Here is a 21,274-nt window from a genome sequence, read left to right as displayed (position 1 = left end):
TCCTTCAGTCCTTTAACCAAAAGGAATATTATGAATATAAATCTTTGCCAATCAGGAATAAAATTGCTAAATTAAATGTGCCATTCTTCTCCCCTATCCAATGTTTGTACTGCTGAAATGAATTCAAGTTATGGGTGAGATTGTGATTTTGCCATACACCCTGAGTGAAGGGCAATGAACAATTATGCTGCCCCAGAAAAAGAATAGACAGTCCTGCTCAGAGCCACAAGCTCCCTCCTTACTGTGGGAGAGGGAGTGAGGAAAAAAGAGGAGGAATCTACACCAGCTCTATACCCACCACAGATTATAGTCCCCTTTTTAATAGGTCCAACATTGAAAAGAGAGCGCACCAAGGCAACTCCCACTCCCCACCCCACCCTACTTCTTCTTGCCTATAGGAGACAAAGCACTGCCAAGCCCACACTGCTACTTACAATAAAGGTAACCCACACAGGGGACCGAAGGGGACACCTTACACAACCAAGGAGGGAGAATGACAATCTTACCCTGTGTGATTTGGTGTGTTTCCCTTGATATTACTGAAGTAATAACTATGACAAACAAGTCAAAAGGAAACTGTGTGCTACTGCTATCATAACAGTAGCATTTCCAAATGGTAAAGTTCAGTAAAGCACCAGCTAAGAAATGCAGAAAAAGAAGACAGAAATACAGAATGAAAGAACACATTACATGCTTAAAGAGTAAAAATGTCCTTAATTTTACCGGCAGCAGCCAATAAGATAATAAAGTTGACATTTTGCAGTGATTATTATCTGATCCTGGAATGTCTGATCCAGTGCATACTAGGAATAGCCTTCTGATGTTAAATTTCCATTATCTACTACTCTATTTAAAACACTTTGATCCCAACTTGTGTCTTCATTATAAAATGGATCCCTTTCTTCCTCTTTAAACTATCTTAACAGTCAAACTGAAGTTATGTCTTTATTTCAGATGGTCACCAGGCCTACGAGTCTGCATAAAGTTTCAATACAAAACATTATTTTGCAAGACTTATGACAGTTAAGAAGATATTGCAAGGCCAATAAAATACAGATGGAACTCGAGAGAACTGTACTGAGCCTTTTTAGAAATTGGGAGGTGGCAAATGATAGTCTACTATTTGAGTTTGTCCATCTGTTTGTTCAAGAACTACTCCTAAGTGGTAAGAGCAAGGACCACCCAATTTGGTATACAGATTCCTCGTATCAAAACTTAAAGCAATGCAAGGGTTTGGTTCTATCAAGATGATATGTGCCTGGAATGGAATAGCATCTCCTAAAACTATACAGAAAAAGAGACAAATCACCAGGAAGGTGAAAGGGGCTGGATGGGAGTGTGGTCTCCCCCAATCCAGGAATGCCCCAGCTCCAAGCCTCCCACCATTCCCCATCCCCCCAACTGCCCTTTAGGGAAGGTGTAGGGGGGGTGAAGCTCCCCTCCATCTCACCCACCCAATTCGCACAGGGACATTGCTGGCTGTTCCCCTTCAACAGGGAGCTTGAGAAAAATGCAGTTTGCTGTATTCCTCATTCTGGATGAGAAGGGGCAGATAAGCTGTGCACTTTGCTCTCGCTCCCTGACAGAGATGGGAAGGAGAAGAGCAAGCCCCTCCTATGCACACAGTCCCCTGCCCAGAGCCCCTCCTCAGTCCCCTTCCTTAAATCCTGCACTCCCCACATATGCATCCCTGAGCCCCTATTTAAGGGCCCAAGCAATGCTGGGTAAATGTCCTAGTTGCAAATAAGATAAAACAAAAAACAGTCTCATTCAGCACTTTGAAATCAATGGATGAAAAAGCATGCTATAAAACTATCATATTTACGAATACTCATTTAAAGATCACTTTACCTGACAGCAGATTTTGGAATAGAGCCATACAACAAAGAACTTAGGCCCCTGTACAGACCCTTGACACCATGATCCTGAATGGTTAGCCTCACACAGTGACCTGCAAGACAATTTCTAAGTCTTAATAATCAACTTTTACTTTATGAATGAATCAGATCTTTGCCTGCTAGGCTACTAGAAACTAGGGATGTAAGCAACTAGTTAACTATCCAATAAGTATAATCTTATCGGACAGTCAACTAGTGAGGCAATTAGTCACTCCCCCACCCCCGCTTGCAGCCTCTATCAGAGAAGGGCAGCAAAGTGAACGTGTGAGAGAGAGCGCGCGCGCTGGGGGGAGCTAGCTTAAAAGCCAGTTCCCTTCAGCACCATCTCCAAAAAGGGGCACGGGATGTAGAGGCACAGCAGCAAATGGCACAAGCAGAGACTGAAGCAGTCTCCACTCAAGCAGGTTCTGCTTCAATAATTCTTCTCAAATGTGCAAGAGCCCTGGCTGGCAGAAGCCCTGCAGGGAGCACGGGACCAGCAGGAGATTCCTGAGCTGGCCCCGCACTCCCTGAGGTGCTTTCTTTGAAATGTCCAAGAGCCCTTCTGGGGCTCTTGGACATTTCAAAGGCTGAGGCGCCACAGAGTGCTCAAAAGCATGGTGCCCTTCTCAACTAATCAAAGAGTCAATAGAAATCCCATTGACTATTAGATTAATTTAAATTTAACATCCCTAGTAGAAACTTTGTATGAAATTTTAGATGCACACATGTGAGTTATCCTCTTACCAATGCTTTTATATCGAGGGGGATTTGCTCTTTCATCCAATTGCAACTGTGTTTTTACATATTCTGTGGGAAAGGTGATACAGATTTCAATACCTCCGGCAATGCCACCTGCACAGAACAGAGAGAGAGAAATATTATGCAGATTTATAACAAAAAATAAGCCATAAATAAGTTGTGCCATACTGTACTATGCCAATACAACACCACTGCAAATTATCTTAGTAACAGTTTTGGCAACAACGCAACAAATACCACAACACAGCAGCAACATTTCCAAAACCAGAAGACACCCAGAAAAAGAAAAAAAGAAAAAAAAAAAATCACTGGCTGAGCCAGTGACTATCATAAACCAAGGAGACAAAGATCAAAGGGGAGAGGATCAAAAAACTCCACTGAGACAATGAGAAATAATTCCTAAATTACACATGCAATTCATCAACAATCAGAAAACTAAAAAAACTGGTTAATTACAGTAAAAGTTAAGTACAGCCTCTCCCCGAGTTACAGACCAAACACTTGGCCATAATTCGATCCATTCATAACTCGGACCCGATTGAGTTACACGTGACCGCGCTGTTCATAAGCGCGGGTCGCGTTCATAACTCGGGGACTGCCTTTACGACCGCTCCATGGAAGCTTTGGTCGTAAGTATGAAGAGTCATAACTCGACTGTTCAAAACTTGGGGAGCAGCTGTATATTTAGGGCACATCTAACTTCTGGGAAGATTGAAGCACTGGAGGTCAATCTTCCAGTGTTTGATTTAGTGGGTCTGGAAAGGGCCCACTAAATCAAATGCTGAGGGTGTCAAAGTAACAGAAATTGATAGAGTTTCTCCTGTCGACCTCCCACTCTGGGCCTACCCCAGAAAATTGATGCAATGTACGTCACCACCAGCTATATAATTCATGTAACTGGAGTTGCACATCTTGCCTCGATTTTTCTCCACCAGTGTAGACCTGGCCTTCAAGAATAGATCTCGTTACACATCAAAAAGGTAAAAATATTAACTACAGAAATCACACAGATGGTGATGCAACTTTAACACTCAGCTCACACACACACACACACACACACAGATTATTAGTCTAATAAATATCATATAAAAATCAACAGAAATATCATACAAGTTGAATGGCCATACTTTTTGATTTTAGTGGGAGTTGGATCAGATGATTTTCACTTTAGACCTTAGCTGGAATAGTGGATACTCAGCAGTATACCCTATAAGCTGAGCGCTTGGGCAGCCACCCAGGATAGATTCAAATGCTGTCTAGCTTATTAGCAGAGCACCCACAGCAAACATTTCTACTGGTGGGGCACATCTGCACATAAAATTTATTCCACACTCAGGTGGGAAAAGTTAGAGAGAACATTGGTACTCAGCATTTGTGAAAATCCAGCCCAATGTTTTAGGGTGTGTCTAGACTACATGCCTCCGTCGACGGAGGCATGTAGATTAGCCAGATCGGAAGAGGGAAATGAAGCCGTGATTAAAATAATCGCGGCTTCATTTAAATTTAAATGGCTGCCCCGCTCTGCCAATCAGCTGTTTGTCGGCAGATCGGGGCAGTCTGGACGCGCCGCGCCGACAAAGAAGCCTTTCTTGATCGGCACAGGTAAACCTGGTTTCACAAGGCAGGATTCCAGTTGATTTTAACATAAGAAATATCAGGCTCCAGGCCCTCTATTGCACACATGCTAGCCATGCTTTTCAAGCCATCAATCATGATTTTGACTTACCATTTTTACCCACATTTCATCCATCCAGAAACCCCTCCAAGTCATTATATTTCAATGCAGTTTCAATGTTTACAGCTTTCAAAGCAACCCTATGTGATAGAACTGTAAATCAATTTTCTTTATTCTTCACTACTCTGTACCTTTGTAATCATTTATCCCAGTGCAAAACAGTTGTAAAAACTCTACTAAAAACAAAACAGTACAATTTTACACGCACTCTGAATATGCATAAGACATTAAACAGAGCACAAGGCAGTGGAGAATGCAGCATTTACTTTGGTCCCTAAATGAGCGTATTTGAACATCTGGCCTTTAGCACTACATACTGGTAGGTAATTTCTTGCTGAGAGGAAAATGAAGGAAACCCACGTCTCACCCTAAAAACCTCTCAACAGAGCATAGCCCTTTCCATGTGATCACGCCCCATCCTTTGAGAGTCAGGATGTACAAGATTGAAGAGTTAATCTGTAAGCATTCCAGAAAGCTTAATGCTCATAGAGTAACTGGCTGGACAGCCAACCTCCCAACAGTGGAGCAACCCTGTCTGAGTCCAGCCAGCCACATGGGGGCATCAGGCAAGGCTGCACCTAAGGGGGGCCGGCAGGTCCTGGCCAACATTTTAATAATGTAACTATTTAAACGGTTATTTACATTCCTACTTAAGGGATGATCACCCTGTGTCATTAAAGGAAATGAACACAAAAGTAGTGGGACTGAGCAACCAGATCAGCACTACTGTCTTTGGGGTGAGGCTAGAGCAGCAAGGAAGGTGGGGCAATAGCAACTGCACTCTCAATGGCTGTAAATTATAGCTCTCATGATCCTGCAAACATCCCCTTTCACCTTCCAACCAAATCGCCTCCGCTTCACCCTTCCCACCCCAATAGGCCCTGCTCTCCACCCCTCCTCCAGCCCCAGTAATACCAAGGCCTCTACCCCTAACAGGTCCTGCCTTCCCCAGCCCCAGACACCAAACCTTCCCACCCCAATGACAAGCCCCGCCTTCCTCCACCAGCCCCAATCAGACCAATCCCCATCAGCCCCTCACTCGCCCAGCCCCTCTGAGACCCTCAACAGGCCTCCCTCCCTCACCCCAGCCCCACAGAACCTGACCCCCTCCACCAGCCCCACTTCCCCCTCCTCACACCCACAGCCCCACTGAGCCTGGTCCCCCCCGCCCCAGTCCAGCCCCGCCCCCAGTCGTACTGACCCCGCCCCCTAGAGCCCGACATGCCCCGCCCCCAACAGGCCCCGGGAGACTGGCCCCGCCCTCGCGCCCCTCACGGACCAGCGCCCCCTCACAGCAGCGCGCGCTGCCCCGCCCACCGCGGCCGTTCCCGCCTCACGCGCCGGGCTCCTTACCGGCCAGGATCGCCTTCCCCGGGTGGGTGAGCTTGGCCTGCCCGCCTTCTGCGCTGGCTGCGGCAGCCGCCGGGCCCCGAGGAACCGCCATGGAGGAGGCTCTGTCCGCGTCCTCCCGCGCCGCTCTTCTGCCCGCCAGCGTGGCCCGGCTCTCGCGACCCACCTGGCCTGCATATTCATGAGCCTTTATGAATATGGATGAGTGGCGCGGCTAGGAAGGGCGGGCACACCCCGGGAACGGCTGATTGGCTGCGGGGATCGTGCGGCTCTGGGATTGGTTGGCTGTGGGTGAGGCGAGTGGGGGCGGGGCGATACTGCAGCGGGGAGGCAGCCTGCAAGGCTCGGTGCATTGCAAGGAACGGAGCCAGGGCCAGGGCCGCATAAAGGGATGCGCGTGCAGAGCCTCTTGTCCATGGGCGGCATCACGCTTAGGGCGTCCTCAGTGGCAGCTGCCCCCAGCAGCCTATAGACGGGAGGGCCCGGGGGATTACACAGGGTGGGGAACCTAAGGCCTGGGGGTGCATATGGCCTCTGGCTCCCCTGGGTCTGGCTCCTGAGGCTCAGGACTCCCCCCTCCCCAAGCATGGGGGAGCCCCACTTCAACCCCTCTGCTGACCCACCAGAGGCTGGAGCACAGAAATCTACTAGGCTGGGCCTCCCTAGGGCAGGGGTGAGCAAAAGGGCCTCCCTAGGGTTGGGGAGGAGGTGTGTGGGGGTGTGTGTGAGAGAGAGAGAGGGGAAATATGTGGGGAGTGGCTTTGTGCTTCTCAGTCTAGGGACAGTCAGGGAGGATCTGTTTGGGGTTTTTTTGCTTCCCAGATGGGTGGAGCCCCTGACTGATTTTTTTCTGTGGGTCAATGGCACCCAACCCAAAGGAGGTTCCCTACCCCTCTCTTACACGGTTGGTGGCAGGGGCTGCCCTCACAATATAGTAGCAGGAGCCAGAGCTGACTGGCAACCTTGTCCCACCACTTCCCAGGTCTCTGCTCTCAGTGGTGACAGGAAGCAGAGAGCTTCAGACCCAGGAGCTTTGCTTCCAGCTGCCATAGGGAAATGAGGCACAGTGGGAGTGAGCAGGGGACAGGGCTGCTTCAGCTACAGCCACCCATGGGCTGCGTCTAGATTGGCATGATTTTCCGGAAATGCTTTTAACGGAAAAGAGGCTGATTTTCTGGAAAAACTGGCCAGTCTAGACACAGTCATGGATGCGGGTGGAGAAGACTGCTGCACCAGTACCCCTGTATTTCCCAGGGCAGGGTTGCTCAGGGGAGGAGCAAAGGGCAGAGCTGGTGAGGAGTTTTCCTCCTTGAGAAGGTCCCGTATGTACACTACATTAATGCCTCATAAGGCAAGAAACAATGGGCTTAATGTGCAGCAAGGGAGATCTAGGTTAGATGGAGGGAAAGGCTAATAATCAAGCCAGGTAAATCCTGGGATGCGGAATTCCCCAGTCCTTGGCAATTTTAAGAACAGGCAAGACTAGGCAGTTCTCAAACTTCCTTGCACCACAGGCCCCTTCTGACAACAGGGAAGTTACTACATGATCCTGGAATGGGCAGCAGAACCCAAGCCCCACTATCCTGAGCATCACTGTTCCTGGTCTAATGCTGGCCTTGGCAGCATTAAAAAGCAGACCCAATGCACTGGAGTCTGGACCAGTGTTCCCTCTGGCAGCACACCTTCTCAGGTGATTAATCAGCCCTGCCCAGTCAGTCAGCTTCATGCATAGGTCCTTGAGCCTCTGACTGGGCAGGGCTGATTAATCACCTGGAAAACTGTGTTGCTTCCCAACCCACAATTTGAAAACCACTGAATTAGACAAACTCTAGTCAGGCACGATGAGGTACAGGCAATGCAGCCTCAGTATGAGGAGATGGATTAGATGACCTCCTGAGTGGTGTGCAGATACAAAATTCATATCTAGTCTGCAGATATGAAGAAGATATCTGCTGAACTGCAGGGATTTACCAGAGGCTGCAGTGGCTTCAAATCAGAGTATATAGAAGCCAGTGCCCACCCTGGGCATCTCCTCCATCTCCTGGGCAACTCTTCCAGCACGGCTGTACCTCCCTTGCTCAGTTTCTTTTTCTGGTTCTCTTGGATTAGCATGAGATGCTTAAACGTTGTTTTACTTAAGAACAAAATTATTCTGATTTTAACTTTTAAAAATTCTCTTCATCCACAGTAAATTTAACTAAACGTGTATTAACCATAATCTTACTTAAGGGATAAAATTATGTAACAATGTTTCTTCTAAGGATGTTAAATTGCGGTTATCTGGGTAATCATGTAGTCAATACAATTTGTATTGGCTACAGATTAGTTGATAAGGACTGCTTTGCAGAACCTCTCCGCTGAGCAGCGTCCCAGACCAGCACGAGCCAGGACTGCTTGGTCCAGGCTCTTCCTGAGTCCAGCAGCCCGTTTGCAGTGGCCAGCCCTGTCTGCTACAAACAGGGGCTGCTTGGAAGCAGCACCCCTGTCTGTCAGAGGAGCCTATCTCCCTGCTGGGATCTCCATGGACAAGGGCTGCTGCTGGAGCAGCCTCTTCCCATGGCGAACCTCAGCCCACTGGAGAGACTTCTTCGCAGCACCCTCTCCTATTTCTCCCCCACCGCTGCCTCTGATAGAGCACTATGGAGACGGTGCTGGGGGGAACTGGCTTTTAACTCGCTAACATCCCTCATTTCCTTAAGGGCTCACTGTGATGCTTTAAAAATAAAGAGACAGTTTTAGATACATAAATCAATGAACAAGATTTGTGTAACTGTTTTACAATAACATATTTTGAGAGTATTTCCTGTTGGACTTGAATTCAAAGCTTTCTGCTTCCCTGCTCCAGTTGATGGCACTAACACAGTATAAGGATGAAGGCTACAAGAAAAATGCAGCATTCTTATTTCAGGTAAAGAGATTTATCCATTCTTGCTGGCTTCACATAATAGAAAAGAAATCAGGGTGTAATCCTGCACAGTACTGAGTGCCCTTACCTCTGAGGAACAGGTGTAGGTGCTGCTACATCAGAGCAAATGTTCCAGAACTAAAAGAAAGATAATAGGATGCTACTGGGTTACACCAAAATATTTTGGGGTGGACTTTACAATCTGGGACATACGGAGTTAGATGTGTGTGTACAGTCCAACTTTCAGGATGCTGAGACATATTTTTCCAGTTTTTGACACTCTCAGCTCCATCTTTCTCCTTCCAAGTGCCGCATCTCTCTTTCCTGTCCTATCTTCTCCCTTCTTTCCATTTCTTCAATACCAGATCCTTCTTTCCAGTAATTGATAGCTATCTGGTATTTACAGAGCACTGATCTCCATAGTATCTGGAGTAATCCCTTTTTCAGTTCATCTCCCTCTTTTCTCTGGCCCTTTGTTCTCCTTTTGTCCCCCAAAAGAAAAAAAATATAACTGCCTGTTTAAAAACAAAATATTGTTCGAAGTATTTAATTGGTAACAATTTAGACAGTCATTTAAAGCTCTTGTAACTAGGTTTCAATACAAGGTAGATGATAATTCATTTAGTTAATTAACTAGATTTAAAATAATAAAGCTGTTTATCCCAGGTGTTAGGCACCCTAACATAATTAATTGTAAGAATACATATAAGTGATTTAAGTCTTTGCAAGATAGATAGATGCTCATGTACTGGAAGGGAAAGCACTGACTAAAGTCTTATTCTTCAGCCATGTGCCTCTTCTAGAACCCCGCCTCTGTTGCCAAGGTGACCTGTTGTCTTGTTCCCATAGGAACAGGTTTGTGTATACTCCAGACTGATTCTGAGTCTGCTCCTGGAATTTTGAGTCTCAGGGAAAAACATGCTTTACTGCTACAGTGGCTGAACCTGAAATCACAATCTGGAGTGAATCTTCTGTTTAAGGGAGCCAAGATCTTGGAACTTGGCCAGGTTTTGCCATAAGCAACAGTCAGGCCAGTAACCAGATCAGCAAAAGTATGTGCGTGGTTTGAGGGGACGAATTGGTGTGGGTGGGTTTGATGGCAGAGACTGATTTATTTATGTCTGTATGTGTTGGGGAGAAGTGGAAGGGGTGGATTTGAAGGGAGGGAGGTATTATTGGGGAAATACTAGGATGGAAGCACAAAATCACATCAGCACAAGGGTGTATTATAAGATGTGTATGTATTGTACCAATGTCATGTTTATCATGACCTCTTGCTATCACCATTTACATAAGTAACAACAGTTTGTTTGATCTTTGTTTTCGTTTTCTTCTGTCCTTCCATTTTTTTCTTTCCCTTGAGCATCTCGGTGTATTTTCTCCTCTATCTTTTTCAGGGTCTGATTTCCCTTACTCTAATATTTCTGTTTAATTTTTTTTACAATGTTTGTTTCATCTCAGCTGTACCCCTAGTCCTACAGCTCTTTTTTCTTTTCAAGAAACTTTATTTGATTTTGTCTCTCTCCTTTTTATTTTCTCTATTTATCCCTTGAGTAATTTTGTTCTCCTTTCCCCATGTTTTCTTGCTTGCTTGCTTTCCCTATGTTCTCTCTCACCATCTTCCATGTTCCTTTTCAGTTTCTTTCCCTACTCCTCCCTGCCTCACAAACCCCATCTCTCCCTTCATTTCATCCCCAAATTCTTGAGCCAAGATCTTGCTTTGTGTGGTTTGGCTGCAAGTGCATTCCCTCTCCCTCATCATCCTCCAAGCTGATGTGAAGGTTGTTCCACATGAAGTTTTTACTTACTTCTCTCAGGAGCTACTACTTAACCAGTTTCCAACCTATCCTCTCCAACCTAAAGGTAGATTTTTGTGCCCCAATAACCTGATACAATACTATCCTGTTTCCAGGTTCTCCATCCTAAGAGCTAAGCTGTTCCTTTACATTAGGATTTTTCGAAAAGAAAATGGCCAAACTGTTGCAAGCTCCTCCCAAGTTCCTTCCCCCAGAGTGGCATATTGCAAACAAGACACAGTATTCCAGTGCGGAGAGCCAGAGATCCAGGTCAGAGCGACTCGTAGCTGAGAGCCAGAGGCTGGTGGATGAAATTGAAAAAACAACTCAGAAAACCCAAAGTGATGTTAACAAGAAAATAGGTGATCATGTGGTTTTGTTATTTTATTGGAATGATTAAGGGAGACTCACAAAAGTAGGAAATATTAAATAGTGACATGTTTTAATGGCTTATTTTGCCTTCCCTTAGAAAAATGGGAATGCATTTCCAAATCCTTTTAAAAATACTTTGTGATAGAGTTTATAGTTTAATAACTAAACAGTTTCAGGTATCTGTTAGATGTAGGGAGACAAATTTAGCCCTGGTATAATATTTACTAAGGCATTGTTAAGGCAAGAGCCTAGACTGAGTAATGGGGAAAAAAGCGTATCTTGGCTCAGACTGTGTAAACGCATTACATTGACTCACCTGGGAATGGTGTTGCTCCACCATGTTCTGTGGGGAGTTGAGAGAGAGATTGTGCCTCAGGGTGCCGGAGGTAAGGTGAACATACTGTAGTTATGATTTTCTCTTGAGAATCCTCTTTCTTACCCATGTATCTCTGCAAAGGCCAGTTACCATCTGGCCTTTTGAAAACATTATTATTTTTAGTACAGTTGTACCTAGAAGCACTCAGTGGGACCAGAGTTGTACATAGATGTAGCAAGAGGCAGTTTTCAAAAAAAGCTTACAGTCTGATAAGATAAGACAAAGGAAGTATCATTATTCTCTCCTCCATTTCACAAATAAAAAGCTAAGGCACAGAGAAATCAAGGAATTTGCCCACGGTCACCCAGTAAGTCTGTGGCAGGGACAGAAATTGAATCTACATCAACTGGTTCTCACAGTGCAGTGCTTTAGCAAAACCATTGCAGTACATTAGCATATAGAGCTACGTACACATTGCTTTTGTTGCTTGAGTCCTTTTCTACCCATGGCTAGAGCTGGTCCGTAAGATTCTAGTACAGTGGTCCCCAACGTTCTGGGGCTGCCGGGCACCTGGGGGCAGGGCCGCTCACGTGCCGCACGTACGGGGGCGGGGCCGCTCATGGGCCACGTGCCTGGGGGTGGTGCCAGCCCAGATTGCTCCGCGGGCACACATAAATGGCCCGGCGGGCCCCATGGCACCCACGGGCACCACATTGGGGACAACTGTTCTAGTATATGCCTGGCTTTATTTATAATCAATGTTCAATCTCTCTACATTCCACAGAACAGAGACTTGATGAAATAAAATTCTGGAAGCAAGAATTAGATGACAAACTAGAGCAGGTTGTTAATGAGACAGAAGCGCTGTTGGCTTTTAAGACAAGGCTAGAGAAGGCATTGGAAAGCTGTAAAGAGCCGCTATTCATTGCTCAAGAGTGTCTCTTGAACAGGTAAGGGTAATAGCAAAACAACAACAATAATTAAGGGGAGCAGGGTAAAAAAATTAATGAGTAAGCTGTTAAAAAAACCAAAAGCCCTGTTCCGGATAAATTATATGTTTGTGTTTGTGAAGTTTGATATGTAAGCCCCAATCCTGCAAACTGCAAAGCCCCAGCAGGCCCTGCTAAAGAGGGAGTTTCTAAAAGGAATCTATGGGAGGCAGGTGCTGAGCTCTCATTGACAACCAATGGGATTTGTGGATTTTGCTCTCCTTGGAATTCTCAGCCAGAATCAGCTGATTTGCAGGTGGTCTGCACTTCGCAGATTTAGTCTCTGCATGAGAGAGAGAGACACACACAGAGAAAGAAGTGCTTTGTATCCTGTGCTCCTGTAGGGGAGATCTGGGTTGAATTCCCAGCCTCAGTCTCCCATGTGACTCCAGGCCAGCGGGAGTTTGAGAGTGCTGTGGATACAGTGCTTTCCAGCCTTTGTTAGGAAAATAAGGGAAATCCAAGAGCATCCCTGTTGGCTGAGTGGAGAGAGCAGTGCTAATAGGTTTTGGGTGCACTGCAGCCTTTCTCTTATGGAAGGATGGTGACAATTAAGAGGGTCATCAAGTTTCAGAGTGTAAAGTGGATGAAACTAGATTCTAGGACTTTGATTGCAGGCATGGAGGACTGCCCTCTGCGCTCAGGTCCTGATGGATCCCCACCAATGTTCAGTAGCCACAGCTCTCAACAGCTTCAATGGGAATTAAGGCTGCTCAGTACCTTTCAGGATGAGGCCCTGCATAAATAAGTGTGTAAGGAGCATGATCCATATATGAAAGCAAAATAAAGAAGTCACTGAGTCCAGTTCTTTTTCTTTCATTGCATCTAAATGAGTGAGGAAAAGCTGCAGGCCCAAGCCATTTGGCATGTGTTCTGAGCAGAAATCCTCGCTTTATTCATCTTTTAAAAACTTTTTGTAAAATAAGCTAGCAAAGAGAAAAGCAGCATTATTCCTGACCCTGCGAATGAAGGGCTTGATTGTCTTCTTGGTTGCCTTCCACAGAGTCACTCCTGATTTATACTAATGTAAACCAGAGGCGAATCAAGTCCTAAGGAGTAGAAAGGTGGCTATTTCCAATCACTTATAGCAAGGGCAAGGGCTTTGAGTCTCTGTAGCTGCAATACTCAAATGGCTGACACAGAGTAATGACTCCCTTCTCTTTTTCTTAGGCAGAGGCGAGTTGGGATTGATTTGGTCCATGACGAAGTGGAACGGGAACTGATAAAGGAAGTTGAAGTGCTCCAGGGGGTTATGGCTTTACTGGAGCGCACACTGGAACAAACCAATGAGCAAATTAGGTATCAAGGAGTCAACAGAAGAGCAAACCACCAGATAGTTCAGATTGGAGAATGCTTCTGGAGAATATGGTTGGATAGGTAGCGTCAGATCCACAGCAGTGCTAAGCAGCTGCTGAAATCAGGGGAGCTGCAGGCGTTAGTATTTCCTAGACCTACACCATGCCATTCAATTATTAGCAACACTGATTTCAGTGGAGAGTTTTGTTTAGACACTCATGGGATGGTATAGCCCTGTTGATTCCCAGGGCCTCTGTCTTGGTCTCATAAACCATTGAAGCCAGCGGGAGTTTTTCCATTGACTTCGGTGGCAGCTGCTGCTGTGTGCCTTAGTTTTTTACAACTTGTAACACAGTATTGCCTATTTATCTGATCCTATCATCAGTCGGCGTGGATGTCAGTGGGATTTCTGAGTGCCAGTGGAGGGCAGAATTTGGCCCTTTAATGACGCTTTACCTCCATTAAAAAGAGAAGGAGATAATTATTTTGTTAGGTTTCAGATTAATAGAGTCTAATTGTTTTTCCCCTGAGGCTAAACCGTTCGGCTAAATACAATCTGGAAATGGATCTGAAAGACAAGTTCGCTGCCTTGACAATCGATAACTATTGTTCCAGTTTGACAAACAATACAGCTGATATAAGATATGCTAGAAATGTAGTGAAAGTTGAAGGAAAGTAAGTGGTTATTTCCCTAGCTTCACAACTTATAGTAATAGAGATATGATATAAATTGTGCCTGTAATACAAGGTCTAAAATACCCTCTCATTTAAAATAAGGTTCTCTCTCTCTCTTTCTCTCTCTCTCAGATCTGTACTGCTGCCCATGACTATAGTATCTGAGTGCCTTTCATATAAAATCAATAGTAATGATGAAGTTCCTAATGGTCTGTAGTTTTGTTGAATGGTTCTGATGTTAATTGTTTATGAAAACAAAACTCCATACCCAGTTTCCAACGTGGAAACCCACAATGAATTTACTAATATAACTTCCAGTTCCACATTTTAATAACTGCACAGCATGGTCCAATAGCTTGGCAACTGGAGTAAAATTCGAGAGATCTCAGTTCAGTTTCCAGCTCTTTTTTTAATCTGCTGTATGACATTGGCAAGTTGCTTCTTCTGTTTCCCTTTTTCTATGTGTTTGCACAGTGGAGCCTAACGCTGGTTGTGGCAAATGATTATAATTATAATGATGCTTAATAGTAATAAATGTAATAATAAACAATAATAATACTGCTTCTTTTGTATTCATAGAGAACTGCTGTCATTATGCACATTTATGAATGCACAAAGAGGGCTGAAGATACATAAAGAGACCTTGTTTATTTTATTATAGGTCAGTGAGCCCTGAAGACTGGGTAGATTTCTCGAATGCAAATGTTGAAAAGGCTGACAAGCAGAGGAACAACTCTTTGGCGCTCAGGGCCTTGATTGACCGAATCTTATCCCAGACGGCAGGTGACATGCGCAAGCAGTGCGAGACGGTGAACATTGCTTTTAAGAATAGGGTGAAGGAGACAAAAGATGCAAAGAACAAACTAGAGATGCATCTCGCTAAGGTAAGTACTAGAGGACAGTCAGCAGACATTTAGGAGGAAATAGGAAAGGGACATCTGCCAGATCCATTGATTCAATTGAGCTATTGTGCCTTAAGAATTCTAACTTTGCAGTTTTAAGCTGGACAAAGCCCAGCGCTTTTTTCATTTGCATAGCTAACATGCCATTCACTTTTCCATTTCCAGTGGTGCCAATACTTATGCCGGCATGTGCCACAAAGCACAGGAAAGCTTAGAGGCTTTTGATGGCCACATAGTGCTACATATTAGATAGCGGATTGTAACGGGGTGGCGCCCCTCCACCTCCGTCCATCCCTCAGTGTTCCCCGCCATCTCTGCAGCGCTGAGACAGTTGCGATTTCAATCCCCCGTAGTCGGGAGGGGAGAAAGGGGGGCCCGGGCCCTCCCTTTCTCCCAGACCCCAGCCCAGGGCCCTAGGGTCAGGATCAGTTCGTCCTGCCCTGCTGGGGGGGGGGTGCTGGCCCGCAACTCACCAGCGCGCCGGCTCCTTGCCCTGCCCTGGGCTACTTCCTATCTCCTCCCGCTGGTCACCCTGCCCTAATCCCGGTGTCCCCGCTCCGTCTCTCCCAGCCTCCGGTTCGTCTCCGGGTGTCCGAACCCTCTGCTGCTCACCCCGCTTCGCTCCCTCCCACTGCTCTCCACCTTCCTCCTCCCTCGCTGGAGTCAGCCGGCTTTTTAAAATGCCCGCGACGGCATCCGGACGTGATGACGTCCCACGCCACGTACACTGGCTCCTCCTCCTTCCCCCTTTGCCAGCTCCCGGTCAACAGGGGATTCCCGGCGCCGCTGCTCAGCTGGGCGGCGGCGGCTGAGCACACGCCACATGTCGCCCCCGGGTCTCGAGTCGCCCTGAAGAAGGTCAGGCCGACCGCTGGTTTAGTGCAGGGCGGGCTCGCCTCCCCGGGGTGGGGGCCGACCTGCTCCGTCACACGGATGTTCAGAGGTAACTATAGTCTAATAGTGGCAGTGTCTGGACCTGGGACTCAGATGACCTGGAGTCTGTTCCCATCTCTACCCCTTGCTTGCTATGTGACCGTGGACCACTTAATTTAGGCCAAATTTTTCAATAGTAGCCTCTAATTTTGGAGTCTTCAATGTTTGGGTCCTCAACCTAAGACTACTGGAGAGAAGTCCTGACTCACTGAATCAACAAGAGTTTTCTGACTGACTTCAGTGGTGCCAGGATTTCACCCCATCATTTTAGAAGTGCTCTACTCTACAGGTGCCCACAGCTCAAAAGGATTTCAGCTTGAATTGTCAAAGCTTAGTACCTTTGAAAATCAGGCCCTAAGGATCTCGAATTGGACACCCAAAAACTGAGTGCTAGAGACCACTGTTGAAAATCTTGGCCTTTATCCTTCCCTCCCCACTGTGCTGCAATTATCCCATCAGTAAAACGGGGATGATATAACACTCACTTGCCCCTGTACTTTGAGATCCGTCAGTGAAGTAATGCCTTAGAATGGCAAAGTATCATTAGTAAAGAGGCTCTCAAGTTTTCAGGTGGTCTTGTGCAGCACCTGCTCTGTGTTGATTTACGAAGGTGATGGATGAGATTACAGCCCAGGAGAAGAACATTGCGGCCTTAAAGAAAGCTATCATCGATAAAGAAGGCCCCGCCAAGGTGGCTCAGACACGCTTGGAGACGCGGACCCATCGTCCCAATGTGGAGCTGTGTCATGATATGGTGCAGTACAGGCTGATCAGCGAGGTTCAGGAGATCACAACCAATATTCAGAGGTAAGGTCACTGCACAAATAGAACCTGCCAAAGAAGTAATAAATACACACACATACACAGACAGACATGTTTGCACACAGATACCACATGTGCTTTCATTAAGCTATAGATCTTTTTTTCTCTATATGAAGTTGTGGGATACCAGAACCCTTTCGAAGGAAATGTCTTCAAAACTATGCAGTGCCTAGTCTGTATGAGCTCATTTGAGTCCAGCTAGTGAGGGTAACAATTGCAGTGTTTTCTCGACAAAAAGTGGTGGATTTTTTTTTTAAGGCAACCCTTAGGGTTCCGTGGCCAAATAAAATTGGGAAATTCTACACTAGTCTGTTCTGAAACTTGGGCCATTCTCTCTTCATGGCTGTCGAATAGTAATAGAAATGTAGCCGTGTTAGTCTGGTGTAGCTGAAACAAAATACAGGACTATGTAGCACTTTAAAGACTAACAAGATGGTGTATTAGATGATGAGCTTTCGTGGGCCAGACCCACTTCCTCAGATCAAATAGTGGAAGAAAATTGTCACAACCATATATACCAAAGGATACAATTAAAAAAAAAAGTGAACACATATGAAAAGGACAAATCACATTTCAGAACAGAACGGGGATGCGGGGGAGGGGGGAGGAAGGAAGGTAAATATCTGTGAGCTAATGGTATTAGAGGTGATAATTGGGGAAGCTATCTTTGTAATGGGTAAGATAGTTAGTGTCTTTGTTGAGACCGACATGTAGAGTGTCGAATTTTAGCATGAATGACAGTTCAGAGGATTCCCTTTCAAGTGCAGATTTAAAAGGCTTCTGGAGCAGGATGCAGGTAATTAAGTGGTTGAGACAGTGTCCTTTCTGGTTGAAATGGCAAGAAACTGTTTTTTCTTTGTGATCCTGTCTAATATCTGTTTTGTGGGCATTGATCCTTTGGCGAAGTGTCTGAGACGTTTGTCCAATGTACATAGTAGACGGACACTTTTGGCACATGATAGCATAAATTATATTTCTGGATGCGCAGGAATATGTATTCTTGATCTTAAAACTCACTTGGTTAGGCCCAATAATGGTATCAGCAGAGTGAATATGTGGACAAAGCTGGCAACGGGGTTTGTTGCAAGGGAAGGTACCAGGGTTGGTATTAGTGTGGTATGTCTTGTGGTTGTTGGTAAGAATCATCTTGAGGTTAGATGGTTGTCTATAGGAGACTATGGGTCTGTCTCCCAGAGCCTCTTGGAGTTTAGTATCCTGTTCCAGTATAGGCTGCAGTTTATTGATAATGTGTTGGACAGGTTTAAGTTGGGGGCTGTAGGTGATGACAAGTGGTGTTCTATTGTTGGTTTTCTTGGGTCTGTCTTGAAGTAGATGGTTTCTAGGTATTCATTTGGCTCTTTCAATTTGCTTTTTTATTTCTCCGGGTGGGTAGTTGAGGTTTATAAATGCTTGGTAGAGATCCTGAAGTTTCTGGTCTCTGTCAGTGGGATTAGCGCATCTGCTCTAAGGATCAATGCCCACAAAACAGATATTAGACAGGATCACAAAGAAAAAACAGTTTCTTGCCATTTCAACCAGAAAGGACACTGTCTCAATGACTTAATTACCTGCATCCTGCTCCAGAAGCCTTTTAAATCTGCACTTGAAAGGGAATCCTCTGAACTGTCATTCATGCTAAAATTCGACACTCTACGTGTCGGTCTCAACAAAGACACTAACTAACTTACCCATTACAAAGATAGCTTCCCCAATTATCACCTCTAATACCATTAGCTCACAGACATTTACCTTCCTCCCTCCGCCCACCCCGCATCCCCCTTCTGTTCTGAAATGTGATTTGTCCTTTTCATATGTGTTCACTTTTTTTTTTAATTGTATCCTTTGGTATATATGGTTGTGACTATTTTCTTCCACTATTTGATCTGAGGAAGTGGGTCTGGCCCACGAAAGCTCATCATCTTATAAACCATCTTGTTAGTCTTTAAAGTGCTACATAGTCCTGTATTTTGTTTCATGGCTGTCATTACTTGTGTTACCTGGATTCAAACTAGCTTGGGCAGAGTAGCCTGTACACAGCTAAGCTGTGTAGACACCCTTTGTTCATGTTGTTTTCCCTGAGGGTGCATCTACCATAAGTCAAAATAAGCTTATTTCAAATCAATTTTGAAATAGCTTATTTTGCAATTTGGCACTGTTTACACAGCTTTAAATTTCGAAATAACACACTATTCTGAAATGTCCCTTACTCCTTGGGGAATGAAACAACAGTTTTACCCCCATTAGCTCTAATTATTAGTTTAGTTTGAAAAGACTGGATGCCTGGGGCATCCAGCCATGGCTTTGATGTTATTGTCAAGAAAAAAATATTTTGTTTTAATTGTTTTGTGGTCCTTTAATTATATCATTTTCCACCTGTATCTGCTTGAAAACAACTATTGGAGCGTGATACAAAGAGAGGGACATGGCACTTCTTGGATCTGATGAGGAAGGGACCCTTAGCCTACAGACTTTTTCTTTCCCACATGGAAGAGGGGCTCAGCCACTTGTGTGGAGTTGTCTCGTAGGCTCTGTGGAGAGCCTTCTGCTGATGTGACAATCTGTTTGGGGGGGGATGAAGGAAGGAAGAGCTGGCAGGTCAGAGGCAGGGTTGTTATGGGAGTTGGGGGTTTTGTGGCATCCCCCTGTACCCAGCAGAGGAGAAAGTAATGGAACTAGGAACTATATTATTTTGCCATTTGAGACCCCTTTTAAAGAAGAAGAGGGGAAGGGCTCCAGGGCAACCATGGCCAGGAAAAGTCCTGGATAGTGTGACTCTGAAAGAGCTGTATTGCTGGAGAACAAAAGGGGACATAGAAGGCCAAACACTTGGAGCCAAAGGACCTCCATGTAGGAGGCCACGAGACCTGCAGGATATGGAGGCATCTGTTTTGCAGGCATGCTCCCCTCCCCCCAGTGGAACGATGTGAGGAAACACAGAGATTTCCTCCCCGCACATCCCATCCCCTGGGTTTTACATTGTGAGGAAGTGATGCAAGAAGGTGCTTGTAGTCAAAGCTAATGTTTCTCTGTGTTTTCCCCCCTAGACTAAAGGACACGTTGGCACAAGCTGAGGTGGAGCTGAAAAGTCTGAGCCGGCGACAGCTTTCACTAGAGGAGGAGATCCAGGTCAAGGAGAACACACTGTACATCGATGAAGTGTTGTGCATGCAGATGAGGGAGTCTATTTCCATTAACAATTTCTGAAGCCCGGGTGTGGAAGAGAACATTCCCCCACGTTGGACCAGATTCTGCATGGACATACACCAGGGCAATGCCTGAGTAACTTCACTGAACATTAACGTAACGACTCTTTGTTCACACTAGTGTGACCCAGAGCACAATCTAGCCTAGGTATGTGAATCAATTAAAACAGACCTAAATGCCTCCGCCCAACTGCTTGTCCCCAGAGCTATTGTATGCTTTCTAGTAGACAGTAAAGTTATGGAACAACACGAACAATTCCTTCCTTCTAGTCACTTAGTGTATCTTGGGTGCTGTCAGTTCCACTGTTTTTCATTGACAGTCTTTTGAATTACATAAGCTAGTATGGAAACGCCTACAAAAATTCACTATAAGTTGGACCTCCCTGGTCCAGCACCCTCAGGACCTGACGGGACCTGGAGAAAGGAATTTGCTGGACCGGGGAGGTCCTTTGCCTCGGCCCCTCAGCATGCAGCCTCTGCCACCAGCTCATTACTTCCCAAATGGGCTGCTGATGGTCCCCTGCCTCTGCCCCACTCTGGCCTTGCTGCCTGCTGGGCTGCTGTGGCCCTAGCCCCGTTTCCAGGCATCAGGTGGCTCGGGCCCTGCTACTGCGGCCCTGGTTCTGATGCCGGGCTGCCACAGTCCTGACCAGGCTTTTCCTGCTCGGTTGCTGTGGCCCTGGGCCCACACTGCCCAAATGACCTGTAGCCCTGACCCTCAGCCCCGCTACCAGGTGGCACGCAGCCTCTATAGGGCTATAGTGGCCCTGGCCAGGCATCTTCTGCTGGGATGCACTGGTCCCACTGCTGATTGGGCTGCTATGGCTCCAGCCCCACTACTACCAGCCCTCAGGACTCCCAGCTGCTGGCCCTCCTGCCCCGGGGCACTCTCGTCCAAGAACATCCGTGGTCCTTCCGGGCTACATATGTTGCCAGACCAGAGAGTCCTGGTTAAGGGAGGTGTAACCTGTAAAGCGACGAGGAGTCCTGTGGCACCTTATACGGCTACCCCTCTGATACGTGTAACCTGTAGTTATGTTTAAGAGACAGGAAGCTAGCAGCAGTGTTAGGTAGGGCCACGGGTGGTGAGGTCCCTGGTCCATCGAATGTACTTCAACCAAATGTAAGAATTGCTGGTAGAAGCAGTGTTACCTGTTGGATAGAGCACTGGACTAGGACTCCGCAAACCACACTTCTATTTCTAGTGCTGTCAGTGGCATACTGGCTGACCTGGGGTTAGTCCCATCCCTGCTCTGTACCTCAGTTTCCCCGTCTCTAAAATGAGGATAAAGATCTCTGTAAAGCACACTGAGCGCTACTCATTAAAAGCATTACATGAGA

The 21,274-nt window shown here is 46.0% G+C and overlaps 2 protein-coding genes across 9 annotated transcripts in view; one reads left to right on the top strand and one right to left on the bottom strand.

The window, feature by feature from the left end:
• LOC102462635 (tricarboxylate transport protein, mitochondrial) overlaps window positions 1-5,926 on the bottom strand; it is a 22,665-nt gene extending 16,739 nt beyond the window's left edge. Inside the window, exons 1-3 of one of the 3 annotated variants that reach the window (XM_075904921.1) lie at window positions 5,728-5,926; window positions 2,625-2,732; window positions 1,852-1,951 (exon numbers count right to left, since the gene is read on the bottom strand). In XM_075904921.1, the coding sequence (XP_075761036.1) occupies window positions 1,852-1,951; window positions 2,625-2,732; window positions 5,728-5,818 (299 nt within the window). In that variant the 5' untranslated portion in view covers window positions 5,819-5,926. Of the gene's footprint in view, window positions 1-1,851; window positions 1,952-2,624; window positions 2,733-4,365; window positions 5,242-5,727 lie in introns of those variants that run through there. The other 2 variants (XM_075904920.1, XM_014568587.3) reach the window with 2 other exon arrangements.
• Window positions 5,627-21,274, top strand: TEKT1 (tektin 1). Of its 6 annotated transcripts, XM_075904916.1 has the most exons (9): window positions 5,656-5,749; window positions 8,549-8,632; window positions 10,542-10,787; window positions 11,898-12,063; window positions 13,273-13,401; window positions 13,930-14,073; window positions 14,735-14,957; window positions 16,519-16,715; window positions 19,775-21,274. In XM_075904916.1, exons 3-9 carry the CDS (start codon window positions 10,598-10,600, stop codon window positions 19,932-19,934), a joined length of 1,209 nt encoding a protein of 402 aa, XP_075761031.1. In that variant the 5' UTR covers window positions 5,656-5,749; window positions 8,549-8,632; window positions 10,542-10,597; the 3' UTR covers window positions 19,935-21,274. The 6 variants fall into 6 exon arrangements, with proteins under 6 accessions (XP_075761033.1, XP_075761031.1, XP_014424071.1 ...); XM_075904918.1 differs by lacking the exon at window positions 8,549-8,632 and having other exon boundaries at window positions 5,627-5,749; XM_014568585.3 differs by lacking the exons at window positions 5,656-5,749; window positions 8,549-8,632 and adding an exon at window positions 9,507-9,659.

Source organism: Pelodiscus sinensis, chromosome 21 (assembly GCF_049634645.1).
Source record: "Pelodiscus sinensis isolate JC-2024 chromosome 21, ASM4963464v1, whole genome shotgun sequence".
NCBI classification, from domain to species: domain Eukaryota; kingdom Metazoa; phylum Chordata; order Testudines; family Trionychidae; genus Pelodiscus; species Pelodiscus sinensis.
Note: the sequence above shows the minus strand (reverse complement) of the source record. Positions and strands in the feature narration are given on the sequence as shown.

Bases quoted from the DNA above. Each gene is read 5' to 3' on its own strand.
- TEKT1 (XM_075904918.1), top strand. From the start codon at position 10,598: ATGGCCAAACTGTTGCAAGCTCCTCCCAAGTTCCTTCCCCCAGAGTGG. The intron at 14,074-14,734 runs GTAAGTGGTTAT...ATTTTATTATAG, and splicing joins GTAGTGAAAGTTGAAGGAAA to GTCAGTGAGCCCTGAAGACT. The intron at 14,958-16,518 runs GTAAGTACTAGA...TGATTTACGAAG, and splicing joins TAGAGATGCATCTCGCTAAG to GTGATGGATGAGATTACAGC.